Genomic DNA, 27724 nt, shown 5'->3' on the forward strand with positions numbered 1-27724 from the left:
GACATGAGAAATAGGAGGGAGGATCAAATATCAAGGTAGGACATCGGAAATAGGAGGGAGGGTCAGTATAGAGCACAAAAACACACTCACAAATGGTCATATTGGGGTTGTTTTTTGTTTTTGTTTTTTTTTTTTTGTAAATCCAACTACAGGTGAGGCCTTGAGTATTCGTATGTGTCTAGTTATCATCATCGCCATGGGTGGGTGGGTTGGTGGCAATTTTTAGCATCTATACTAATATATACAAGGATGCTTAAAGAGGTCCCAATATTTGGAAGATTACTTTTTTTTTTTTTTTTCTCCCTCTTAATTAGAATGGAAATTAAACTGTCTTATGTGATACCATATATATCTGTTACCATACACAGTACGGTGATGGATCGCCTAGGTAGTTACTATGTTTCTGATCATATCATACCTAAAAGAAAGTAAAAAGCAATATCATTGCATATATCCTATTACATTCCTAAAGAGCACCATAGTTATTCCTAAACAAGGTTCATGCATTGTTGACAAATCCAAAACTAGAAGACTAATAAGTTCGTGATCTACTGAACCTTGCGAAAAAATTGGACGACCCGAATTTTATCCGAATAAATTCGTCACGAAAGAAAAAAAAAAAACCATTTATGGATAATGCCCTGCTGCAAGTACGTGCAAATGAACGTACATTTGAGACGTGACAACCTGCCCTATTTGTTTTCATAAATACCCCCTCCTCCACTTGTAAATGGCAAAAATCGGACAGGTGATTTACCTCTCACATATATGTGCACCTAGGGCTGCAACAGGTCGGGTTGGGCCGGGTTTTACAAAACCCCAGCCCAATCCTGAGTCACCATAGCTGGGCCCAAACCCGGCCCGACCCTTACTCAGGGCCTAAAAAATCCAACCCTGACCCACCCTCAGGGTCGGGCCGGGCTGAACCTGATTGGCCCTGATCACGGGGAGGGCGACGGAAATGCATGGGCTGGAATGGACCGGGGAGAAAATTATCAATTTCACGTAAAATAAAACTATAATAAAATGTATTATATCACTTATTTTCTTCATATATAATATATTATATAACAAAAAGTACGTGGGTGACGTTTAAAGTTTATAATATATATATTATATCAATATATATTTTATAGTATAACTTAAAACCGGGTTGGACCAAGCCAAGCTAGGCTTAACCCGAGGCCTCAGCCCTAACCCAACCCAACCCTAACTCAGGGCCAGAAATTTTCAGCCCTGACCCGCCCTTAGGGCCAAATATCTCAGCCCAGACCTTATTCGGGCTCAGGTGGGCTAGGGCGGGTTCGTGCCGATAGGACCAAACTTGCCCCCGTATGTACACCTGCATGTACGTGCAAAGGAACCGAACTCGCTGCTGCCTCATCGAGCATGGGTTTTCACAGTTTAACAGTTAACCATTGAAGGTTTAGGCGAGTAATCTCAGATTTTACCTTAACAGATATTCCCCTTCCTTTTCCATAACACCACATCATATAGAAGGAAATAAATATAATTTATTTTTTGGTAAAAAAGGAAATAAATATGAGCTTGGTTTTCGGATTTCAAGTCGAGAATGGCAACAAACTGGAGAAATAAGATTGCCAACCAAGAAAACAAGATCTCATAAAAATTTTGAATCTAAATTTTCCTAATTAGTGGCTAAATCTCTTATGTTTGTTACCAAAACTAAAAATTATAAAAAAAAAGTAAAGTTTCAAAGAAGGAAATAAGATGAAATATATTCGGACAGCTTTGAGAGATTAAATTTATATTGAAGGAAACAAGGCCTTTAAATCCATTTTCTTTAACCTCAATTTTGTGTCTAATTGAGTCCAAAGAAGAACAATTTCTCTATTTTCTCTTTTCTTTCCCTTGAAGAAAAGAAAACCTTGGTGAAGCAGTCTTTCTAGTGTTTCTCTTATTGTTTCAGTGAGAGATGTCAAGGAAACCAAGCATGGGTCGTCAGAAGATAGAGATCAAGAGGATCAATTGTGACACTTCTCGACAGGTCACTTTCTCTAAACGCCGATCAGGACTCTTTAAGAAGGCCAGTGAGCTCTGTACTCTTTGTGGTGCCGAGATAGCCATTCTTGTCTTCTCACCTGCAGGTAAGGTCTTCTCCTTCGGCCACCCTAGTGTGGAATCCATCATTGATAGGTTCCTTACAGAAAACAATCTGCCAACGGAAGCCGCTGCGTTGCCTCTTGTGGACGCTCACTGTGGAGCTAGTGTTCGTGAGCTCAACCAACAGTACACACAAGTGCTCAACCTAATGGAAATCGAGAAGAAGCGAGCTGAGACACTTTACCAATCGACCCCAGAAGCAAAGCAGGGCGACCCATGGTGGGAAGCACCCATTGAAAATATGGGATTGCTTGAGCTTCATCAATTGAAGGCTTTTATGGAGGAACTTAAGAAGAATATGAAGAAACGTGTTGATGAGCTTGTGGCCACTGATACCCTAAATCCAAATTATGCTTCTTCAATCATCCCTTATGGAGATGGTTATGGTTTTAGTTTTGGACGTGGTCTTATCTGAACTGCTCTTTTTCTCTCATTGTGTATCTGTTTTGTTGTTTATAATTTATATCTATATAGTTCCCTTTTTTTTTTTTTTTTTTTTTTTTTGATGAAATATATAGTTCCCTTTTTATAGTTCATCTATGTAAGCAAAGCATAAACATATGAATATATTGCATGAGTTTTTTAATCTCAAATCTAATAATGTGTTGAGGTTTGGGGTCTTGACTTCTGATATGGGTATTTTGGTAAATTTTCTGTATAGGGTTTTGCTATGAACATGTAGCGAGAGTTCTTTCTCTGTAACAAAAAATCTGAGAGGCATGAATAACGAGCGACTTGTAACCCTATTTTCCATTGATAGTGAAATAGATCTCATTTCATCGTGGACGTAGGCAATCCTGCCGAACCATATAAATCTTTGCGAGTATTGTGTGATTGTTGTTTGCGTTTTCCATTCTTTTCTGCATGGTGTTAGGTTCAACATAACGCATGGGTTTTTCAGTTTTTTTTTTTTAATGGAAATAATTGGAGAAATAATGCGTATGTGAAATGACAAAAGTGGACGTGCCTTGGCATAACGATTAAAAGAAGAATAACCAAGGAGACATGGAAAGAGTCTCTCCTTGAAGCAGGGGTACACATCAAGAGAGATTGCAGCTTTTCTATATTTGGATAGGATTCAGATTTAAATTATTCCATACCAAGTTAATATAGAATGTATGTGTTTGGGCTGTCAAGACTCAAGAATCATAATCATCACAATTACTACCATTTTAAATACCTCAGTTTGCATGTGGAATTTTTTTCCTATCAGGTTCCTGTCCCGTCCAGTTCCTCTCATAGGGGGCGGAAATGACAACTTAACCACACCCGGGCAGTGTGTTCTGGTGGGGGGTTAGGTCATCATTTCCGCCCCCTATGAAAGGAACCAGACAACTGTACCAGACAGGGAACCTGAGAGGATAATGATCCGTGCATGTGTGCAATTCCGAGCAGTTACCAAGAATTTTAAATACTACAGCTCCTTTGGCTCCATATGGTTGCAAGGGAAATTAGAGGAAAGAAAGTAGAAAATTTTAAACCTAAAAATAGATCTTTGGTAATCATTATCCAAATTGATTGTTACTTGAAGGGAAAAAGAAAGCAGCCCGGCTGTGTGGCCCCTGTGCTAGACATAGGAGCGCCCAAAATTACCACCCTGCGCCTATAAAACAAAAAATCCTATCTATGTTGATGCCCCTGTGTGCACTCTCATTGGTCCCCATGTTGGTGCAAGGGCCACGCGACCATGCAGCAATGTCTTGTCCCTTACTTAAATAGCGATCTTACCATATTTAGTAATGGTGTTTGTTTAATGTAATTTTTAAAAAAAAATTTAAATTCAAGGAATTCAAGGTATTTCGATTCAAAGTTAAGTGAATTTTTATAACTAAATATAGAATGATTTGAAGTTAGTAATATAATCCTATGGATAATGATTACAAAAGTTTCTTTTCCATTCCTATTTTTGCTGGAGTGATTTGAAATAGCAATATAATACCTGGAGATCTATTGGTTTCGCAAGAATGAAATGTATAAACAAGCTTGAGGAAATTAAATTGGCAACTGGATTGACCTCAGCCAATTCTAGCCAAAATTGATCCATTTTTTGAATTGGGAATTGGATCCAATCGGTAATTCAATTCTAAATCCTCAAACACTATGTAAATAAGGGACATAAACAGCATCCCAGTGCATGAGACTCCCGCTACTGCAAGGTCTGAGAAGGGCAAATGTATGAAGCCTAGTAGCTCATCTTGCTCATTCCATCTTTATTATGCTAATTTTTTGATTTTGGAAAGAGCCATCATATACATGCATCAGACATGCATGTTTCAATTCTCACTGTTTTCTTTTTCTAACTCATGGTAATCCAATACTGATCATATGTGACCTGGATTTTCTAGTGTTTATTGTCTCCTCATGCAAAACCAAACATAGAAATCCAAGATTTATGGAGGTATTAAATATAGGAAAACACTATTCCATATAACTGGAAGGTTAATTAACATGATTAGCTGGTCATTGTGTGAGAGTAATCTCAGATTTTACCTTAAAAGACATTCCTCTTCTCTTGGCTTTGGGATTTCAAGTCGACAATGGAGGTCAAACTGGAGAAATAATGTTGCCAACCCAGAAAACTAAATCACATAATATTTTTTAATCTAAACTTTCCTAACTATTGGCTAAAGCTTCAGAGATGGAAATAAGATGATATAGAGGGAAGTTTTTTTAAATATTTAGATAGATTATTTGAGAGATTAAATGATATTGAAGGGGAAAATTATGGTTTCCAATTATCTGTCCCTCCATTTTCTTCAATTCTTCTAATAGGAGGAATGAACTCCACCCGGGCAGCGTGTTCAGACAAGTGATAGGGTGATCATTTTCGCCCTTTATGATAGGAATTGGAGAAAATAGAGAGGCAGATGATTGGAGACGATAAAGCAGAAGGCCTATAAATCCACCTTCTTTAACCTCAATTCTGTGTCAATTGAATCCAAAGAAGAACGGTTTCTCTTATTGTTTGAGTGAGATGGCAAGGAAACGAAGCTTGGGTCGTCAGAAGATTGAGATTAAGAGGATCAATAGTGAGGCTTCTCGACAGGTTACCTTCTCTAAACGCCGAGCAGGGCTTTTCAAAAAAGCGAGCGAGCTCTGTATTCTGTGTGGTGCCGAGACAGCCATCCTTGTCTTCTCTCCTGCAGGGAAGGTGTTCTCCTTTGGACACCATAGTGTGGGGTCCATCATTGAAAGGTTCCTCACTGTAAACAATCCGCCACAGGAAGCCGCTAGGTTTCCTCTTGTGGACGCTCTCCGTGGAGCCAGTGTTTTAGAGCTCAACAGAAAGTACACAGAGGTGGTCAACCTGCTGGAAACAGAGACGCAGCGAGCTGAGGCATTCAACCGATCGACCACAGAAGCGAAGCAGAGCGAACCATGGTGGGAAGCACCCATTGAAAATATGGGATTGCTTGAGCTTCATCAATTGAAAATTTGTATGGAGGAAATTAACCAGACTATGACGAAACGGGTTGAAGAGCTTGTGGGCAAAGCTGCTGTTACCTCCCCTTTCTTATCTATCAATTCAATGGGAATGGTGGATCGTTTTGCAGCAGCAAGAGCTACCCCAAATCCAAATAATGCTTCTTTAATCATCCCTGATGGACATGGTTATTGTCTTAGTTTTGGATGTGGTCTTTTCTAAATAACTCTCTCTCTCTCTCTCTCTCTCTCTCTCTCTCTCTCTCTCTCTCTCTTATAGGTCATCTATGTAAACAAAGGATAGAATTATGAATAATATTGCATGGATTTTTAATCTCGAATCCAATAATGCATAGGTTTCTCAGATCAACACAGATCTTTTATGGCGCTGTCTTGTTCTGCCTGTGCTGCGTAGACACAGGGCCGTGCGCAATGACCGTTTTATCCCCCCTTGAGCAAGGTGTTGGGGTAGGGGTAAGGCGGTCAATGCGCATCACCTTGTGTCTACGCAGCACGGCAGGACTGCCAGCCTGCACCATAGAAGATCTAGATCCTTCTCAGATTCTTTTTTTGTGTTTGAAAAGAAATAAATGGAGAAATATACATGAAATGACAAAAAGTATGCGTGCCTTGCCACATCAGTTAAATTAAAGAAGAATAACCAAGGAGACATCCAAACAGCCTCTCCCCGAAGTAGGGATAATGGTAAAAGAGATATTACAACTTTTTTGTACTTGATAAGATTTAGATTTAAATTAATCCATACCAAGTCAATATAAAATGTATGTGTTTGGATTGTAAAGAATCATAAACATCACAATTACTATCATTTTAAACACCGCAGTTATAATTAAGAAAATTATAGCTTAAGTTTTAAAAAATCGAAGTTTAACATCTACAGCTACAAATGTGTTTTGTTGTAATGGTAGCCATTGGGAGAGATCCCCTATGGTGGTTAGAGTCTAATATAAACAAGGATGCTCGCCTTTTTGTGCATTCAAGGCAATATTGCAGGTTTCCCAAGAGCGAAGCCATCTCCAGTCTTAATAAGTGCCAACCATGGAGAGTTATATTTTAAAGATTCTTATTTCTCTTAATTAGAATGGAAATTAAACTATCTTAAGTGGTACCATGTATATGTTGTTACCATACATCTCGTCCTCCCTACTTCATGCCGTGTGTACGTAGACGCAGGGCTTTTGGGGCGCCGTAGAACGCTATGCGCACCAGATTCCAAAAAAAGGGATTTTTTTTAGGGTTTTGGGCTTCTTTTCTTTTTTTTTGGGGGGGGGGTTGGTTGGTATGAGATCCTTTTGTTTTGGTTTTTTTTTTTTTTTAATAAATCGAGCTACTGGTGTGAGGCCTCCAGTATTCGTCTGTATCCAATTATCGTATCATCGTGGGTAGGTGGCAATTTTCAAAGTCTATAAAATACCCCTCTTTGACCAAGATCTGTGCCACAATCGAAGAGCAAAAAATAAAAGATCGTCTGAAATTATCATCCATGAGCATGTACTGTTGGCACTTCGCTCAATAGCAAATTACCAACCACTAGGTTGAAAATTTTGAAAATCATACTAGTCGCCTACCAGTAGACTGAAAACGAGCAATTTACCTATTAAAAGGTTGAGAATCAAATTAGTTGCCTACCCCTAGGCTGAAAATCTGCATTATGCCTATTAAAAGGCTGAAATCATTTGAGTTGTCTACCACTTGGCTGGAAATATGTAATCTGCCTAAATCATATGAGTTTGCCTACCACTAGGCTGAAAATATGCAATCTGTCTATTAAAAGGCCGAAAGTTACTAGTTACTAGTGATATACCCTGATTAACCTACCATGGTGCTGAAATTACTTGTTTAATTATTTGGCATGGTGGCTATTTTTTTTTTTGGTAAAGATTTGGCATGGTGGCTATGAATACATGATGTAATACCCTCTCAATTTGGCACTTTTTAGCCGATCATGAGATAGCTATAAGGTTTCAGAGGATTCTCCCTATTGACAACTCAAACAGCTATGAACCCAAGGGTTTCGAATGATGCCCCCTTTTGGCAGCCCAACTAGCTATAAACCTAAGGATTTCGAATGATACTCCCTAGTGGTAGACCAACTAGTTATAAACCTAAGGGTTTAAGATGATGCACCCTAACTAGACATACACCTAAGGGTTTTGGATGATACTCCTTTTTGGCAGCCAAACTAGCTATAAACCTAAGGGTTTTGGATGATATTCTGAGGGTGAGGTTGCACCACTTGACTAGTGTGTATGATTACTCCATTGGGGATGCTGGAGTGATTGCTTTACTAGAGATGAAGAATTTACTATGTCACTCTTGGATGATAGTGGCCTTGGACTTGGCATTCTTTGGCCAATGATTACTCTGCTGGGGAGCCAGATTCTAGAAAAATGGGATTTTTTTGGGGGAAGGGGTTTGGGCTTTTTTTTGGGTTTTTGGTCCTTTTTGGGCTATTTTAGGTTTTTTTTTTTTGTTTTTGTAAATCAAACTACAGGCGAGGCCTCCAGTATTTGTTCGTGTGCAGTTGTTGTTATCATCGTGGGTGGATAGTAATTTTCAGTGTCTACAGAATGCTCCTCTTTGGCCAAGTTCTGTGCCACAGTAGAAGGGTAAAAACAACAGATGGTTTGAAATTGCCATCTATGAGCATGTACTGTCGGCACTTTGCTTAGGAGTGATGGAGTTGCAAAAATACGAGCGATAAAACCAACCCAGTAAATCGATCGACAAATCATGAAGGTTGCCTACCACAAGGCTGAACATTTTGAAAATCAAATGAGTCGCTTCCCACTAGACTGAAAACATGCAATTCGCCTATTAAAAGGCGGAATTGGAAAATCATATAAGATGCCTACCATTAGGCAGAAAATATGTAATATGCCTATTAAAAGGTTGAAAATCATGTGACTTACCTACCATTAGGCTGAAAATAAGTAATCTGCTTAATTCATATATGTTTGCCTATCACTAGGCTAAAAATATGCAACATGCCTATTAAAAGGTTGAAAATCATATGAGTTTGCCTACCACTATGATGAAAATATGCAATCTGCCTTTTAAAAGGCCGAAAGTCATATGAATTTGCCTACTATTGGGCTGAAAACATGTGCGTCAAACCATGTTGCTCTCAACAAATTGCTGACTTTTATCCCTGATTAATCTACCATGGTGCTAAAATTACTTGTTTCATTATTTGGCATGGTGTCTTTGAATACATGATATAACACCCTCTAGTTTACCAAGGACAATCACGAATGCTTGAGAGTAGTTTGTCACCCTTCAGCCGATTGTGAGATAATGGTAACCCAAACAACTATAAACCTAAGGGTTTAAAATGATACTCCCTTTTAGCAGCCCGACTAGCTATAAACCTAAAGGATTCGAATGATATTCCTTTTTGGCATCCCAACTAGCTATAATACTAAGGGTTTCAGATGATACTCCTTATTGGCAGCCAAACTAGTTATAAGCCCAAGGGCTTCAGATGATACTCCCTATTTGTAGCTCAACTAGTTATAAACCTAAGGGTTTCAGACGATAGTCTCTATTGGCAGCCCAACTAGCTATAAACCTAAGTGTTTTGGATGATACTCCCTTTGGTAGCAAAACTAGCTACAAACCTAAGGGTTTTAGATGATACTCCCTATTGGCAGCCCAACTAGCTATAAACCTAAGGGTTTCAGATGACATTCCCTTTGGCAGCCCAACAAGCTATAAACCGAAGGGTTTCGGATGATAATCTCTATTGGCAGCCCAACCAACTATAAACCTAAAGGTTTTTGGACGATACTCCCTTTATGTAGCCCAACTAGGTATAAACCTAAGGGTTTCGGCTGAGACTCTCTATTGGTAGCCCAACTAGCTATAAATCTAAAAGTTTCAAATGATACTTCCTTTTGGTAGCCCAATTAGCTATAAATCTAAGGGTTTCAGATGATATTCTGAGGGTGAGGTAGCACCACTTGACCAATGTGTATGATTACTCCACTTACGGATGCAGGAGTGATTGCTTCATTGGGGATGAAGAGTTTATGACGCCACTCCTGGATGATAGTGGCTTGTGACTTGGAACTCTTTGGTCAATATTACTCTGTTGGGGATACATGTGAATGATTACTCCAATAATTCAGGAGTACACAATTACTCTCTCAAGCTTGTGCACTTTCAGTTTGTCAGCTCTTAGTACTGTTGCTCCAATTTCTGACTTAAGCATCAGAGAGTTCCCCTCGAAGTCCACTCCAACCCTCTCTTTTGCTCAGTTCTAAGTTTTTGGTGTGCAAGTCTCCTCGGAGGAAAGTGATCCCATCTCTCTAGATGGTGATCACTTACACTCCTTGTTTTCTTATTTCTTTTATGCATGCATATTTCCATGATCCCCATCTCCTCTAGGTGGCGACTCCCTATATACAATTCGCCTCTTTCTTCTTCTTCCCCCAAAAGAGGGATGAGGTGGAGGACACGTGGCGATCCCCCGCCATGGCCCACCATGTCATTGTCCTCACAGTAAGTCCAGGAAAACTGGGGTATCTAATTCCTTCCCCAAACTATAACTTGACTCATACCCAGACTAACGGACCATCAGTCTCAAAAGAGCATTGCATGAGAGTTATTACATTTACCTTTCGGGTCCTAGACCCCCTCTAGGTGGCAACTCCTACATTCAATTCACCCTTCTCTCCGTTTCCCCAAAAAAGGAGGGACGAGGTGGATGACACGTAACGATTCTCCCTCGCCATGTCGTTTGCCCTCACAGCGATTGAAGCTAAGGTACAACATCTGCTCTAGTGGACGAATATCGAAGCCAAAGACTCCAACTTCTTTTGTAAACATGAGAAATGATTATGTTAAGTGCAACCCATACAAGTTTCTGTTTTTTTCCCAATTACAGAAACATTTTTTTTTCAGTGTTACCGTACACTATTTAAGGATCCAAAATCGATCTAAAAACACAGAAATAGAAAAAACTGTGCCAGACCCAGAATTGTTTTTGTTTTAACAAAAACATTGCCATACAGAGCCTTATCAAACACATTAATTGATACCAAACCTGACCTAATTCTCTAAAAATGGCACCTTCATCCTCTTTCTTCATAATATATTGAGTAACCATATCCATCTAATATCCATGTGTTTAACTCAATATCTTATCAAAATCGTTAAAGTTGATGAAGAATAATATACAAGTACCTAATATAGCCGGAAGATTCAGATCTATGCTCAACATGGTTTGTAATCTCGGATTGGATCGGTCCAAATCTGTCAAATTGGATTAGTATCGGCCATGACCGATCTTGAGATAAGACTGATCCTGCCCAGGTTACATGGAGTGGTTGGTGAATTGGATAACCCGGTTGGATCAACACAATAAAATGGTTTTAAACCAAGATTCTGCTCTTTGTCCGTGCTCCTGACCTTCGATTCAGCGACTCCAAAGTCCCAAATCCACGAGCAGAATGGGGGTTCTTACTGTTTTTTAATAGGCAATCGATCTAAGGGACCAACTTGTATGCAGAATTGAGTTTGTAGTCATCTCCATAATTTTTGATCCATTTCCATTTTTTTTATTTTCAAATCTTCAATTAGGGTCTCAGTTTGGAATTTGGATTAGGGTTTGGCTTCACCTTTCAGCAGAGATGAAACCGGTCCCTTATTTGGCTTCCTTGGAGCCATTGTGGCTCTCATCGTCTCCTGCAAATCTATGTTTTCCTGGCAATCTTTGATTTTTAGGTTTATGGTATCTTCTATTTTCTATGTTAGGTTTTTGGTACTGTTGGGGCATTCGATCTACCTAACTATCACCCGCCCCGACATTGTTCACACTGTCCACATCCTCTGTCAATTTATGCATGAGCTTTGCAAACCTCATATGGATGCCGCAAATCGCCTTCTTCATTATCTTCACAGTTCTCCTGGGCAAGGCATACTTTTATCAGCCAACAGTTCCTTGACAATTCAGGCATTCTGTGATTTTGACTGGGCCAATTGTCCAATGACATGTCGCTCCACCACTAGTTACTGCGTTTTCCTTAATTGGGTCCAGTCCCATATCTTGGAAAACAAAGAAATAAGTCACCGTTTCCAAGTCTTTTGCTAAGGCCGAATATAGGGTCATGGCCATGGCCACTTGTGAGTTGATTTGGTTAACCTCTCGATTTCGTGATCTTGGTATTCATTGGGCTGCCCCTATTCCCTTATTTTGTGACAACCAGGCAGCTCTTCATATTGCTGCTAATCCGGTCTTCTACGAGCGTACCAAACACATAGAAATTGATTGCCATGTGGTACGGGATCGGATTCAGAGTGGTCTTATTGCAACATCTCACCTTTCTAGTATGGACCAAATTGCTGATATTTTCACAAAATCTCTTGGAAAAGACTTGTTTCTCACACACAAGCTCAAGTTGGGCATTCTTGACATTCAAGCTCCAACTTGAGGGGGAGTATTATGGATATGCATTGACCAAGCAATGAGTCATCAAGCTTGATTGCATATCTAATTAGCTAGCTGTTCTCTATTATATTTTCCATAGATAGATCCTTAGATTTCTCTTTGATTTATTCTTGTAATCTTTGGTTTATCCTCCTAACAGTATGGGCTGTATACTGTTCTATATATTTGGTTACTACTAATGCAAAGATAAGCAAATACATTTTACCAAATTTACAGATCCTTTTAAATATTGTTGTTTTATTGGCAAACTTTGATTTTTAGGTTTATGGTATCTTCTAACTTCTAGATAACCTAATACATTTTACCAACTTAACAAGATCCTTTTAAATATTGTTGTTTTCTTGGCAAACTTTGATTTTTAGGTTTATGGTATCTTCTATTTTCTATGTTAGGTGTTTAACCTTAATTGAGTTTAGTGCAGGTATGGATGCTGCTTATGGTACTGCACAAAGTGGCTTCGGTCCTGAGTCATGACCGATCCCGAGATTAGGGAACCTTGATGCTCAATAACAAGAAGACAAAATCTCTCCGGATCAACACAATCTGAGGTATATGACAACAAGATAAACATTTACGTTATGCATGCATGTAACAAAAATCTCTCCTTGATTCAAAGGGCCAGAATGTGGACAAATCCAAGTAGGAAATTCATGAAAGAGTAATAATTGTTTGTGAATTTGGAAAAAAAGTTTTAAAAGAGTAGTAAATGTGGATATTATCTGCAAATAATCTCAAAAGATTTTCCATACAAAGTAAAACTTCTAGAATGAATTAACCATTATATAAACGAATTCCTCTGGTTAGTTTTCTCAACCAGAGGAACTTTCTTCTTCAATCAATATGGCTTCTTTCCCATTTTCTGCTAGTGCTGCATTGATAGAAAAAGAAGAAGAAGAAGGTGTAGGCCAAGAATGTCAGGAACTGCTTCGATCACTTCCTCAGGAAAAGGGTTGGCGAACTGCTCATATCTACCAATACCAAGGCTTTTGGGTTGCAGGGAAACTAATAGAATCAATCATAGAAATTCAGCAAAATTTCCGAGTTCGTGACACTGATGTCTTGCTGGTCACTACCCCAAAATCAGGTACAGTATGGTTGAAAGCCCTTGCTTTCGCAATTATGAACCGCAATCGTTATTCATTCTCAGAAAATCCTTTGCTTAATACCAACCCCCATGAACTTGTTCCCTTCTTAGAACATGGGGTTTTCATTAGTAACAAACTACCCTATCTCTCTACCCTCCCATCTCCTAGGCTTTTTGCCTCACATATCCCTTACCCATCCTTGTCTGAGTCCATTAAGACCAATAATTGTCGAATCGTTTATCAATGTCGGAACCCTAAAGACATGTTTGTATCACTCTTTCTTTTTTCGGGTAAGCTTAGACCTGAAAATCTTGGGCCACTCTCACTAGATCAAGCTTTTGAGTTATTCTGTAAGGGAGCCTATGAATTTGGACCCTATTGGGATCATGTGTTAGGGTTTTGGAAGGAAAGCTTTGAAAGGCCTCAGAAGGTGTTGTTTTTGAAGTATGAAGAAATGAAGGAGGACAAGATATCAAATTTGAAGAAGCTAGCACTTTTTTTGGGGTACCCTTTTACTTTGAAGGAAGAAGAAGATGGAGTGGTGGATAAAATTTTAGGGTTGTGCAGTTTTGAAAATTTAAAGAGTTTGGAGGTGAACAAGACTGGAAAACTGATGCCAAGAGGAGATAATGCAGTGTTTTTCAGGAAAGGAGAAGTTGGAGATTGGATGAACCATTTGAGTCCAGAAATGGCAGAGAAAATAGACAAGATCACTGAAGTGAAACTACTTGGTTCAGGTCTGTCATTTCAAGTGGCTTCCTTTGAGAATGAAACAGCATCTGCCAGCTGAGTATATGATGCACTTCCCTTGTCTGTTTGGGCCGGTTCTCTATTTCCTTATATAAAAAAGAGAATCCAGTAGTTTAAGTACCTTTTTATGTTAATTAAGAATCAAATATTAGTATTGTACCATCACTCATTGTAGAACGAATTTCTCCATGAATTGTTGAATTGATGGTTTCAATTAAGAAAATTAAGTTATAAGATGACCAGATCCCACAAAACAAAATCACAACCATCATTCTTCTTTTCATTTTTTTTTTTAGGTTCTGATTTGTTCTTTTTATTTATTTTTTAATTAGGTAAGAAACATTTCTATTCAGATAACAAACATAAATTACAAGGGTAGAAGCCAAGGACTGGAATTCAGTCAAACTATGTTATATGTAATTGACAAGGCCATCCCATCTAGAGGATGGGAAACACCATAGAGAGGCTAGCAAAGAGAAACATTGACAAGCAAATGGCATTTACTTTTGTGACCATAGATGTAAGGGTATCAAAATCAAACCAAAATCGTTTATCAAAATTGAATCGAGTCGTTTACACCGAAACCGTGAAAGTGTTTATTAAATGGTTCGATTTTGGTTTTAAAAGTTGGGACCATTTAGTTAAACAATTTAAACGAATCGAACCATTTAAACCAAAACAAATATTAGTAATATGTAATGGCAATAATTAACCATTAGTGCCTTAATATAATAGGTTGCTAATAACTTTGAAAACAATGAGAGTCAAACATGGATTAGTGGAAGTGTATATGTGAAATTTGTAATAAAATAATTAGGTTGAATTCAATAAATATTTAAATTCGGTGTCAAACAGGCAATCCATTTAGGGACTAATTAAGTATCTAAAACCGTAATCAAACCATTTAGGACCGATAAATCGAAACCGTTAGTATATAGTTTTGGTTTCAATAAGTGAAACCGTTTATTAGTTTCATAAACGGTTCGATTTTGGTTTTACCTGAAAGTTCCGTGCATCGAACCAGTTAACACCCTTACATAGATGCTTGTAACTGATAAGCAAATGGGTATTTAATTTTGTAACCGATCAGCCAAGGGCATTTACCTTTGTAAACATAGAAGCTTGTAACTGACAAGCAAAGGGGCATATATTTTTTGTAACTGATTAGCAAATGACATTTACCTTTGTAACCATAGAAGCTTGTAACTGACAAGCAAATGGGCAATCACTTTTGTAAGCGATCAACAAATGGCAATTACCTTTGTAACCATAGAAGCTTGGGCATTTACTTTGTAGTCAATCAGCAAATGGCATTTGCCTTTGTAACCATAGAAGGTTGTAACTGACAAGCAAATTGGCCTTTACTTTTACTTTTGTAACCGGTAACTAACAAGAAGATGGGCATTTACTTTTACTTTTGTAACCGATTACCAAATGACATTTACCTTTGTAACCATAGAAGCTTGTAACTTACAAGCAAATGGGCATTTACTTTTGTAACCGATCAGCAAATGACATTTGCCTTTGTAGCCATAGAAGCTTGTAACTGATGAGCAAATGGGCATTTATTTTTTAAATGTTGAAACTGATAAGCAAATGACATTTACTTTTGTAACCACAAAAACGTAAGTGACAATCAAATGGCTTTTACTTTTGGTCCTACCTTTCCATATTGGCCATGTGATGTTTGTAACTGACTAGCAAATGGGATTTGACCCAGAGAGTCTTCAGTCTTCGTTTACGACTTTTTGAATCCGATACTCCCTGGAAGCCCAAGCCCATGACGATGGGTGGAGTTGATAAGCGAACAAATGCAAAACCCACGTGATCTTAAGTCAAAACCATGGGGAGGAAGGGATGGATGGTTGGTTTTTGTCACTAGCGACTTTATGCACTGGTCTCACAGCAATTTGGATCTTCTAGTGTCGATTTGCCAGGCAAAACCCTACTGTCAAGACACAGACACAGTAAGGTGGTAAATGATCGCTTTACCCATGCTCAGGCAGGGGTAAGGTGGTCATTCCCCACCTTATTGTATCTTGACAGTAGGGTCCTGCCGGGCAGCTCGGCAATAGAGGATTCTGTCCTAGATCTCCTAGAATGACTTGCCTAGCTGCTACAACTACTAGTATTCCGACCGATGGCGACTGCTCTCCGTTCGCTATTGTGCCTACCTTCGTAATGAAGCTGGAGATAAAGCACTCCCAAATTTCAAAGATATCACGAGGGAGAGGAGTAGCGAAAATGGTGGATTATGAAAAACTAATAAATGGATAGAGAGTAACACGTAAAAAGCGGAGGAGAGGAGAAGAGGTGAGTGATTAGGAGAAGAAGAGTAGGCAAGAAAGCATCATGCCACAAGGGGGCATCGTCAAAACCAACAGCTGAGGGACAAGGTTTGTCCTTAAACCAGTGAATAACTTGATTAGGTATGACATAAGAATGGATGACAGTGTGAGCTTTTGAATCTGATGTTGGAAGTGTGCCATAAAAATTTAGGGTAAATTACATGTCACCCCCTGATTTTCAAACAAAACTCAGATCATCTCCTGGTTTTTGAAAAAATCAAATCACCCCCTCTATAGTGATGGTGTTAGTCTGCTGTTAGTTATTGGTGTGAAAGGACTATTTTATCCTTGTACTAAAACAATAGAATTAAATTTACAATACTACCCTTCCTTCATCTTCAACATTGATCAAGGGTAGTTTAAGGATTTAAATTTATTTAACTGGCTGACATCATCACTTAACAACATAAAACTAATGGTAAGGACTAATTTGTCATGTTGGGGTCTAAACCAGGGGATGATTTGAATTTTTCCAAAAACCAAGGGATGATCTAAGCTTCGTTTGAAAACTAGGGGGTGACGTTTAATTTACCCAAGAAACTATTGTCAACACTTCTAGTAGAGATAAGAAATATGCACTATGTGAAATTGCGAAATTTGCACTTTAGGGTCTAGGAAGGGCAAATGTACTTAGCTTAACCCCTGGTTTGTAAAAGAGGTTGTTTCCAAAACCGGTTGTTTAAAGTTGAATCGAAATAAATCGGTTCAATTTGGGTTTTAAAAGTTAAATATTTTCCTGGTTCAATTTGATTTTTCATTTTGAGATTAAAATTATTGAACCAAATCGAATTATCCATTTTCATAATGAATAAAGAATTCAGCACAATTATATTATTTTAATATTTCAATCAATGTGGATGATAGATTTTTATGTTTTTTAATGTTTGGTGGATTATGATCCTAACAAATAAGGATTTTTTTTGTTGGTGAAGATAAAAAAAATTCGCCCAAATACCTAAAATAAGAATCAAACCGAATTCAAACCAAGTCCAAAGTGAATAATAAACTCAACAAGGAATGGAATGAAAACCGAACCATGTCGATTTGGTTCCGATTTGGAAAATAGGCTCCTATTTGATCTTTTTTTAATTTTGATTTGATTTTAATTTCCAAATGTTGTAATTAGAATCCATTCAAAATCAAACCAAAATATCTGATGTATCATAATATCTCAAGACCAATCAACCCCCAACACGTATAAACAGCCAAGTCACACTTCGGTCGGGTCATTCCTCAGCTCGGGTCGGGTGACCACATGATCTATCAAACTTGGGTGAGAATATAACTCACTTGATCTAACCACGGTTAAGGGGAGTCATGTATCCCGCATGACCCTATAATCACACGTTATGCATGACCCCAAGGCACACGTGTTGGACTCAAAGGCAGCCACCTAGGACAGCGTTACACCCCAATTACTATCCATAAACAGGTTATATCCATGTACCATTTAGCAGCTTCAGGCTATAAATAAGCATGCAGGGCCAAGGTATGGACTCACTTCTTGAGTAGCAAATATGTGCTTCATTAGCTCATAGTTATCTGTTGCAAGCTTTGACTTAAGCATCGGAGTGAATTAACCGGCTCAGGCCGGCACTTCTTTATTTTTCTGTGGTTTTGTGTGAACAGGACAGGACTACGGAGAGCGACCCAACCTGAAGATCCGGTAGTCGAGTTAGAAGCTGACGCAACAGATTGGCGCCGTCTGTGGGAAACGTCACTAAGAGCTGTGTGACGAAGTCATGGAACGAGGAAGCAGGTCCCGTTATGGGAAGAGCCCCGTGGTAGGGAGCCCAACCCGAGAGGGCCCACCCCGACAGGTAATCCGGACAGGAGGAGGGCCGGTCACTCGGCAAGCGGCAAAAGCGTTGCTTTTACCAGGACCTTCCCGAGTACGACGATCGCCCGAGGAGCTGATAGAGAATTTACCTCCCCCTCCTCCGTTACAAATCCCAGGGGTCCAACGGGTAGGACCGAGACTAAGTTCAGGTACGCAATACTTTGACCCGAATGCACCCGCAGCGAATGCACAGGTGCACGATCTGTGCCTCCAATTGGTGGCAGCAAATGAGATGTTTGCGTAGAATTATGCAGAAAGAACCTGATTTGCTTCGGTCACCTTCATGGATAAAGGAGCAAGATATCCGCCGGAGTGAGAGCCGAGCCAGTATGATCAAAAGTAGAAGGACTCCACTCTTGCAGAGGGGAGCAGGACATGAGAATCGAGGACCGAGACGACAAACGAGATCACCCACCCGATCTTCCAAGAGCGCGGGTAGGGAGAAGGATGGCCTGCAGCGCACGACTAAATCAAGGTCCCGGTTGATTCGAAGTCTGAGAAAAGCACATGAGGATCATATGGATGGTCACCAAGTAAGGTCTCCTGTCCGGGCAGAGCGAAGCCCCAGAAGAGCTAGGGAGAGAACACCCCCCGTACTCCCCAAGGGGAGAGTTGTGCGAAGAGAGTTGCCTCGAGAAGAAAGCGTGCACGGATCTTACCGTCCTGAGGACATCGAGATCGGGCGTCGCCTAAAAGACCTTGACGAACGACAAAAGAGCTTCAGGAAGAATGCGGCTGAAGAAATGCTGGCATTCTCGAATCAACACCCATTCGTGGAGGGAATCATGGAAGCAGAACTCCCGAAAGGGTTCAAGGTCCCCGCTTTTATCCTTTACGACGGTTCTACTAACCCGATTGATCATGTCAATTACTTCAACACAGTCATGATGGTGTATGGCAGGTCAGACATGGTGTCTTGTAGATTCTCGCTGCCTCGTTGAAGTGGGTAGCCATATACTGGTTTTCGCATCTTTGGCCCGAATGCACCCGCAACGAATGCACAGATGCACGATCTGTGCCTCCAATTGGTGGTGACAAATGAGATATTGCGTAGAATTATGCAGAAAGAGCCTGATTCACTTCGGTCACCTTCATGGATAAAGGAGCAAGATATCCGTCAGAGTGAGAGTCGAGCCAATATGATCAAAAGTAGGACTCCACCCTTGCAGAGGGGAGCAGGACATGAGAATCGAGGACCGAGACAACAAACGAGATCACCCACCCGATCTTCCAAGAGGGCGGGTAGGGAGAAGGATGGCCTACAGCGCACGACTAAATCAAGGTCCCGATCGATTTAAAGTCCGAGAAAAGCACATAAGGATCATATGGATGGTCACCAAGTAAGGTCTCCTGTCCGGGCAGAGCGAAGCCCCAGAAGAGTTAGGGAGAGAACACCCCCCGTACTCCCCAACGGGAGAGTTGCCTCGAGAAGAAAGCGTGCGCAAATCTTACCGTCCTGAGGACGTCGAGATCGGGCGTCGCCTAAAAGACCTTGACGAACGACAAAAGAGCTTCGGGAAGAATGCGGTTGAAGAAATGCTGGCAGTCTTGAATCAACACCCATTCGTGGAGGGAATCATGGAAGCAAAACTCCCGAAAGGGTTCAAGGTCCCCGCTTTTATCCTTTACGACGGTTCTATTGACCCGATTGATCATGTCAATTACTTCAACTCGGTCATGATGGTGTATGGCGGGTCAGACACGGTGTCTTGTAGATTCTTTGCCACCTTGTTGAAGTGGGCGGCCACATACTGGTTTTCGCATCTTTGGCTAAGGTCAATCAAAGGTTTTGCTGAAGTATCCTGAGCATTTGTTACCAGGTTCCAGAGCAGTATTAGGCAGAAGAAGATGGTGGCTAATCTACTGTCTATCAAGCAATGGAAGGATGAGTCGATTCGAGATTTTGTCTCCAGATTTAATAGGGAATCGCTGGATATTCCCGATCTCGATGAAGCGGTGGCATTTAATGCTTTATAGAGCGGGATAACTGACATAAAACTCATCAAATCGCTTATACTGAACAAAGCTCATAATATGACCGACCTGATCAGTCGATGCCATCAATTTGCCAATATGGCGGAAATCAAAGCAGCCAGAAATGAGGCAGGTGGGGCTATGGAGAAGAAAAAGGTGGGAGAAAAGGAAGAAAGGAGAACAGAAAGAAGAGAAGATAGGAAGACCTGAACTAATAGGGTGCTCAGTCCGGAATACACACCACTCAACACGAGGAGGGCAGAGATACTCATGCAAATCGAAAACAAGGGACTCTTAAATTGGCCAGGTCCTATGTTTCCAAAACCCGAAGAAAGAAATCCGAGAAAGTATTGCTAATTTCACAGGGACACCGGCCATGACACCGAAGACTGTAGGCAATTAAAGAGAGAAATCGAAAACCTCATCTGAAGTGGGCATCTAGTAAAATATGTCGATAATAGAAGAGAAAACTGACCTGATCAAAGAGGGGGAGAGAAGGAAGCTGTGAAGGACAACCACAGGGACCACCGAAGAGAAGAGGGTAGACCTGAGAAGGAAAGGGCAACTGAAAGAAGAAGTGATTTTGCTAGGGAAGCTGAACAAACCAGCCGGCCTTTGGCAGCTCCAATTCTAACAATATTAGGTGGCCCCGGACAGGAATCCATAAGGAAAGCTAAGGCTCGAGCGCGATTCATAGGTATTGCCGAGGCAACTGGTAAGGTTGCAAGGACTAACCCGATCCTATCCTTCTGGAGTGAAGACATGGAGGGGGTTAGCTGGCCCCATGACGATGGGATTGTGCTACAGATGATTATTCGGGACAGGATGGTTCACCGAATCCTCATAGATACTGGAGCATCGGTGGACTTATTGTCTTATCAGGCCTTCAAGCAGTTCGGGTTGGGTGATGAAAGTCTCATCCCTGATGGCACCAATCTCTATGGATTTTTGGGTGCGACAACGAAAATAGAGGGAAGTATTAAAATGCCTGTTACGGCAGGAGAATATCCTAACGAAGTCACTGTGGATGTGAACTTCATGGTAGTGAGAATGGTATCGGCCTTTAACGCCATATTAGGAAGACCGGCACTAAATGCCCTTGGTGTAATAGTCTCAACAAAACACTTAAAGATCAAGTTCCAGACCCCAAATGGTGTAGGGGAATGCCGAACCAACCAGAAAAAGTCAAGAGAATGTTATGCCAGCTTTGTTAAACAAAAGAATGATTGTGGGGGGATGGCCCTAACCATCGCCATACCCGATTATAGGGACAAACTTGTCATGAGATGAGGGAGCCAGCAGAGGAGGTAGTTCCGGTACCATTGGATGAAAAATATTCAGATCGGGTAGTGCAGATTGGGAGTCACCTGGGCGAAGAATTAAAGAGTAGAATAATAACATGTTTAAAGGAGAATGGCGACGTTTTTGCATGGTCCACCACGGATATGCGGGGAGTACCTCGGAATGTAGCAGAGCATCATTTGAATATTGACCCGAGGTGTAGACCCGTCCAACAACGGAGGAGGAACTTTGCCCCGGAAAGGTTGCTGGCCATTGAAGTAGAAGTTCAGAGGTTGAAGGAATCGGGTTTTATCGAAGAAATTGAATTCTCGACTTGGCTCTCCAACGTCGTAATGGTTCCTAAATCCAACGGCAAATGGAGGATGTGTGTTGATTTCACAGACTTAAACAAAGCATGCCCTAAAGATTGCTACCTACTTCCTCGTATTGACCAGTTAATTGATGCAACCGCTGGGCACGAGCTGTTAAGTTTCATGGATGCATACTCGGGATATAATCAAATCACGATGAGCGAGCAAGATCAAGAGTACACAGCTTTTCGAACCGAACAGGGAAATTTCTTCTTCAAAGTAATGCCCTTTGGACTCAAGAATGCAGGGGCAACATACCAAAGAACGGTGAATCGGGTGTTTAAACCACAGATAGGGAGAAATATGGAGGTCTATGTGGATGATATGTTGGTCAAAAGCCTCCGAGCTGACCATCACATTACTGACCTAAATGAGACTTTTCAATGTCTAAGGAACAATAGAATGAAGCTTAACCCGACAAAGTGTGTGTTCGGCATCTCCTCGGGAAAATTTCTCGGCTTTATAGTGTCAAAGAGGGGAATAGAAGCCAATCCAGAGAAGGTGAAGGCCATAGAGGATATGGAACCGCCCCAAACTATAAAAGAGGTGCAAAAATTGACAGGGAGGGTTCCGGCTCTCAATCGCTTCATGGCCCGATCTGGGGATAAATGCTTACCCTTTTTCAAAACACTGAAGAATACACAAAATTCAAAAGGATTCCACTGGACCGACGAATGTCAGAGAGCTTTCGAAGAGCTGAAGCAGTAACTGTACAGAATGCCTTTGTTGACCCAACCCATCCACGGAGAAAATTTACAGTTATATTTGGCCTCATCTGAGGTAGTTGTAAGCGCAACATTGGTTAGGACGGAGGAAAATGGAAGGGTGCAACAACCTATTTATTACGTAAGTCATCTCCTGGTCGGGGCAGAGATCAGGTATCCTTAGGTCGAGAAAATGGCATTCGCGCTAGTCATGGTGGCTTAAAAGTTGCGCCCTTATTTTCAGAGCCACTCCATTACAGTACTCACAAACCAGCCGTTGAAGAAAATTTTGCATAAACCCGATCTGGCAGGTCGGCTCATCGGATGGGTTGTAGAGTTAAGCGAACACTGCATCAGTTACAAGCCTAGGGCGGCAATCAAAGGGCAGTGCCTGGCAGATTTCATTGTTGAATGTACTCGAGGAGAAGAAAGAGAGAACAAGGAAAGATCGGATAACCCGAGACCATGGTCTCTATACGTAGACGGGTCAAGCAAGTCAATTAGCGGTGGCGCAGGGTTAGTACTAACCAGTCCGGAAGGCTTCAAGATCCAATACACACTTAGATTCAACTTCCCTGTCTCAAATAATGAAGCAGAATATCAAGCACTACTTGCAGGACTAAGGGTCACCAGGGCGGCACAGGCTAGGCGCGTGGAGGCGCATAGTGATTCTCAATTGGTGGTCAACCAAGTCAGAGGCAGCTATGAGGCAAGAGAAGAAAGAATGATACAATACCTGATCAAGGTCCAGTTGTTAATTGAGCAAATTGAATATTTTGAGATCAACAATATCCCGACGAGTGAGAACAGGTCAGCAGATGTCCTGTCTAAACTGACTACTGGAGCATTGGAGAACTTCGGCAGGTCAGTATATGTTGAGACCCTCGAACAACCGTCATATAAAGAGGAACCGAGAGTAAACATAATCGAAGAAGGACCATGCTGGATGGACCCCCTCATGGGCTATTTGGAGCATGACAAGCTACCCTCGGACCGAGCCGAGGCCCAGAAAGTAGTAAGAAGAGCAGCGAGATTCACTTTAGTCGATGGGGTCTTGTATAAGAGAGCTATTAGCACACCACTCCTGCGGTGCCTCGGGCCAGAAGGAGCTCATTACGCCCTAGCAAAAGTCCACGAAGGAATTTGCGAGAATCACCTTGGAGGGAGAGCATTGGCCTACAAGATACTCAGACAGGGCTTTTATTGGCCAAAGATGCAGCAAGATGCAATGAATTACGTAAAGACCTGCTCACAATGCCAACTGTTTGTGCCAGTTCCGAATCGACCTGCAACCCAGCTAACAACTGTCCTAAGCCCTGTCCCGTTCGCGATGTGGGGGATGGATCTGCTGGAGAACTTCACTCCGGCTTCGGGAAATAGAAAATTTTTGGTCGTGGCTATCGATTACTTTACTAAATGGGTAGAAGCCGAGCCTCTAGCAACAATAACGGAAAAGATCATGGAAAAATTTTTTCGTGACAAAATCATATTTCAGTTCGGACTTCCTAAAGTGTTATTGACAGATAACGGCAAACAATTCGATAACCCGACCTTCAAGGCTTTTTGTGCACATTACCACATTGAGTATCGAAGAATGACCGTAGCGACCCCTCAGTGTAATGGCCAAGTGGAGGTAACCAACCAAACTATACTCGATGGCATCAGGAAAAGGTTGCAGGAGGCAAAAGCCAAGTGGGTCGAAGAGCTACCCAGCGTGTTGTGGGCCTACAAAACCATAGTTCACACACCCACCGGAGAGACCCCCTTCAGATTGGCATACGAAACAGAAGCCCTAACCCCAGTCGAAGTAATACCAGAGTCAAATCGGGTCACCCATTTTGACGAAGTTACCAATGGGGACGGGTTACGAGCTAATTTAGACTTCCTAGATGAAGTAAGAGAGGAAGCCTTAATCCAAAATCAGGTATATCAACAGCGCACAATGCGGTATTACAACTCTCGAGTACGACCTCGACTATTCAGGATTGGAGATATGGTGGTACGAAAGAGCAGCGTTTCGGACCCACGAAATGTAACGAAGCTCTCCCTTAACTGGGAGGGCCCTTACATAATTTCCAAGATAATACGCCCAGGAACGTATTACTTGAAAACTCAGGGGGGCGAGGACATCCCTAGACCATGGAACTCTGTGAACTTAAAAAGGTTTTATCAGTAAAGATAGTCTCTACCCGACCTCAAGAGTTTGATATATGAAGTATAGTTTAACTCTGTATATTTCTTAATACAAAGAATATACAACAGAACTTTGTCTCTCTCTGTCTTGTTAGTAGTTCACAAGTTAGCATATTGAACTTACACATCAGGTCCACCACACCAAAAAAAAAAAAAAAGACCTCATCCGTGAGGCACGAAAGACCTCACCCGTGGGGCGTAGAAAGACCTCATCCATGGGGCGCAGAAAGACCTCATTCGTGAGGCACGAAAGGCCTCATCCGTGAGGCGCAAAAAAGTCTTTGCTCAAGAGGTATGAAAAACCTCATCTGTGAGGTACCTCATAATTCAGACAAAATCTCATCCATAAAGCATACCCGAAGTGTTACTATGCTAAAGAAAATAAACAGACATACAAGAACGGTGTAACTAATATTAATAATGTTCATAATTACAAAACCAGAGCCACCTCTGGCATATCACAAAAAACTATCCAGAAATACTTAAGGTTAGTTCCGTCAAAAGAAAAGAAAAATACATGCGACAAAAGAACAGAAAATTACACTTCAACCACTTCTACATCATCCCCAGGATCGGCTTGATTCTCAACCTTAGATAAATCAATCAGAGGAGTGCGAGAGGAAGCATCGATGTCGGCAGCTTTCAGGTCATCCACCAAAGCGGTCACCTCAGAAACTTCAGGAATAGTATTCTGGAGTGTAGCATTAAGCTCCTCCTCTTCAGCCTTGGCCACTTTCTTTTCCACCTCGAGGTCATACTGATCAAAGCCAGAAAAACTAAAAGCAGGGTCTGACTTATGAATGTGATGACAGGTAGTATGAATCCCAAGGGAGCAAGCTTCAGCATTATAGGAATAGACCAGCTCATCAAATTCCTCAGATTCTTTGAAGCGATCAATGGCCTCGACCCGAACCTTGACCATTTCCTCTTCAAGAGTTTTCTTCAACTCGGCGTTGGCTAACCTGGCCTCTTCAAGCTGCTGCTTCAATTTCCCGACGCTGTCGATAAGCAGCGTTTGGGCATTCATCAATTCACTCTTCTGGACCAAAGCTATGGACAGTTCTCCCCTGACCTTCTCCATTTCAGCTTCGGTTTCTGCTTTACTCTTATTTAACGTCTCGATGAAGGACCTCTCCTCCTTCAACGCGAAAGCAAGCTTACGATTTGCTTTCGTTAGATATTCTACTCACTTTACGGCATCGACAGAATAAAGGAGACCCTAGGACAAGATCGGGAAAGTTAGTTTCGTAAATAAATAATAGAAATTTTTCTGTAGATCAAGAAAAGTCATCACCTTAGCGAGCTCCTTGTAGACCACATCGGCTAAATGACTATGGGACATGCTTTTTAGAGAAGCCACATCATTAGGAAGGTGCCCCTTGACCAACAGTTCTTGGGCTACTGAACCATCAGAAACTGAGTCAGCTGGAGTCAATACCCAGTGAGGATTGAAGATCCGAGGGAGGTTCAGGCCTAAGCGTTGAGAAAGAACCAGATTATCAGAGCTACCTGAAAGGGACTGACTCTCGCCCTCCCATTTCTTACTCTCTTCTTGACCAGCAGGAAGACCTGCGTCGCGCACCTTCCTCTTGTTCCTGTCCTTAGGCAGAGGGGTCTTATCTGATTCCCTCACAAGAGGGCTCTTGCCTTTGTCAATACCCCGTTCCCTGTCCTTCTCCTTTTGCCTGTGCACAGCCGAACCCGCAGTCTGCTCAGGGCGGTCCTTGGGCGTCACGACTGCTGTCCTTTCGTTGTCTTTGGCGACTCTCTGCTTATGGGCAACAGCGGCGAGTCGGGTTGGATTAAGCTTCACTAATTGATAAAAAAGAAAAAAGAAGGAAAGATCAATAAAGGGAAATAACAAATAAAAATATAATTGTGGAGAATAGGTTGGACTGACCCGAGCTAAGACCCCATTTGACGAGGAAGACCTCTGAGTGAAGGTTTCGCACATCAAGTGGGGAGCCAAGTAGAGTGGCTTTCACCGTCTCTTGTTCCTCTCGGGTTAGACCTACCATACGATTCCCGACCCGGAGGTCAATTTTAGGCCACCCTGATCTCAACGGATTGTTGGGGATGACGGCAAAAATAAACTTCCCTTTCCAAAACTTATTTGATGGCGGGACTTCCACAAAAAATTTGAACTGCTTCCACGTTTCGCCCAGATCGCGATGCGTAAAGTAGTACCACCCGTCATTATACTTTTTCAAGTAATAAAAGTATGCAAAAAGGGGGAGTGTCGACAGACGTCCGCGAATCGATAGATAGATGAAAAACCCAAAAATTATTTTCCAAGAGTTGGGCATGACCTAACCAGGCACTAAACACCAATGGTCCAGAACGTCTACAACAAAAGGATGAACTGGAAACCGAAGACCGGCCTTAAGGGCATCCATATGGATACATACTTCAGCGAGCGAGTTGAACTTGCCCTCTCGAGACGGTTCAGCTGATGGATCACTACGTCAGTAGGAAGGTAGTATTTTTGCCTAAGAGCGGCGATGGCAACATCGGTATATGTGCACTCGTAATCCTCGACCCTCTAAGAAACCCGCTTACGGGGTACCACATATGCTACCTCCACCGCCTCAACATCGTGAGGAATAAGGGAGTTCTCACTCCTGTGATCTATCGAGCCTTGCCCTTCTTCAGTGTCAGGTCGATTAGAGGGGCCCTGATTGTGATCAGCCCGACCAGAAGTCTCTGCTCTGGAGAAATCAAGACGAACTGACTGCAAATAAAGCTGAGGATCTCAACCGAGCGGGATGTCACTTCCTCACCATCGCTCGAATCAAAAAGGTCCTCCGAGGAAGACCCCTCTGGGTCACTGTCCTCACTGAAGCCCTTAACATCTCCCTTACCTGGAATGGGCCTAAAATCACTAGTGGAAGACATACTTACTTTTGGAAGAAGAGGGGCAGGGATGAACTGAGGATGCTGGAAAAGTCGAACACAGGACGACTATAGAAACCCGAAGTGTAAAACCGAAAAAGTGGAAGGAGCAAGAATAAGGCAAGGAAGGGTAACATGAGAAGACCTATTTATAGAAAAAAGAGTGGGAAAGACCTATGATCCAACGGTCCAAAATCAATTAATCCAACAGCCAGAAAGGAACGAGGGTTTGCTTCCCCGAGGCTAATAATGAGATGGGACACGTGT

General features: G+C 41.6%; 4 protein-coding genes across 4 annotated transcripts; all 4 read left to right on the forward strand.

Annotated features, from left to right (window-relative positions):
• The first annotated feature begins 1948 nt into the window (after window positions 1-1948).
• On the forward strand, window positions 1949-2539 carry LOC122643239 (agamous-like MADS-box protein AGL62). The gene has a single exon (XM_043836882.1). It carries the CDS (start codon window positions 1955-1957, stop codon window positions 2537-2539), a length of 585 nt encoding a protein of 194 aa, XP_043692817.1. The 5' UTR covers window positions 1949-1954.
• Window positions 2540-5098: 2559 nt separating this feature from the next.
• Window positions 5099-5770, forward strand: LOC122643240 (agamous-like MADS-box protein AGL62). The gene has a single exon (XM_043836883.1). It carries the CDS (start codon window positions 5099-5101, stop codon window positions 5768-5770), a length of 672 nt encoding a protein of 223 aa, XP_043692818.1.
• Window positions 5771-12859: 7089 nt separating this feature from the next.
• LOC122643241 (cytosolic sulfotransferase 15-like) lies at window positions 12860-13894 on the forward strand. The gene is made up of 2 exons (XM_043836884.1): window positions 12860-13534; window positions 13688-13894. Exons 1-2 carry the CDS (start codon window positions 12860-12862, stop codon window positions 13892-13894), a joined length of 882 nt encoding a protein of 293 aa, XP_043692819.1.
• Window positions 13895-20778: 6884 nt separating this feature from the next.
• On the forward strand, window positions 20779-21306 carry LOC122643243. Its single transcript, XM_043836885.1, has one exon. The coding sequence runs from the start codon at window positions 20779-20781 to the stop codon at window positions 21304-21306; it is 528 nt and encodes a 175-aa protein (XP_043692820.1).
• The last annotated feature ends 6418 nt before the right edge of the window (window positions 21307-27724 follow it).

This window comes from Telopea speciosissima, chromosome 10 (genome assembly GCF_018873765.1).
Source record: "Telopea speciosissima isolate NSW1024214 ecotype Mountain lineage chromosome 10, Tspe_v1, whole genome shotgun sequence".
NCBI classification, from domain to species: domain Eukaryota; kingdom Viridiplantae; phylum Streptophyta; class Magnoliopsida; order Proteales; family Proteaceae; genus Telopea; species Telopea speciosissima.

What these genes read in the sequence shown, in the direction of transcription:
- LOC122643239 (XM_043836882.1), top strand. Translation starts at nt 1,955, where the DNA reads ATGGGTCGTCAGAAGATAGAGATCAAGAGGATCAATTGTGACACTTCT.
- LOC122643240 (XM_043836883.1), top strand. Translation starts at nt 5,099, where the DNA reads ATGGCAAGGAAACGAAGCTTGGGTCGTCAGAAGATTGAGATTAAGAGG.
- LOC122643241 (XM_043836884.1), top strand. Translation starts at nt 12,860, where the DNA reads ATGGCTTCTTTCCCATTTTCTGCTAGTGCTGCATTGATAGAAAAAGAA. An exon ending in GCTTTGAAAGGCCTCAGAAG is followed by an intron (nt 13,535 to 13,687) that starts GTGTTGTTTTTG and finishes GAAAATTTAAAG; the next exon opens with AGTTTGGAGGTGAACAAGAC.
- LOC122643243 (XM_043836885.1), top strand. Translation starts at nt 20,779, where the DNA reads ATGGAGGGGGTTAGCTGGCCCCATGACGATGGGATTGTGCTACAGATG.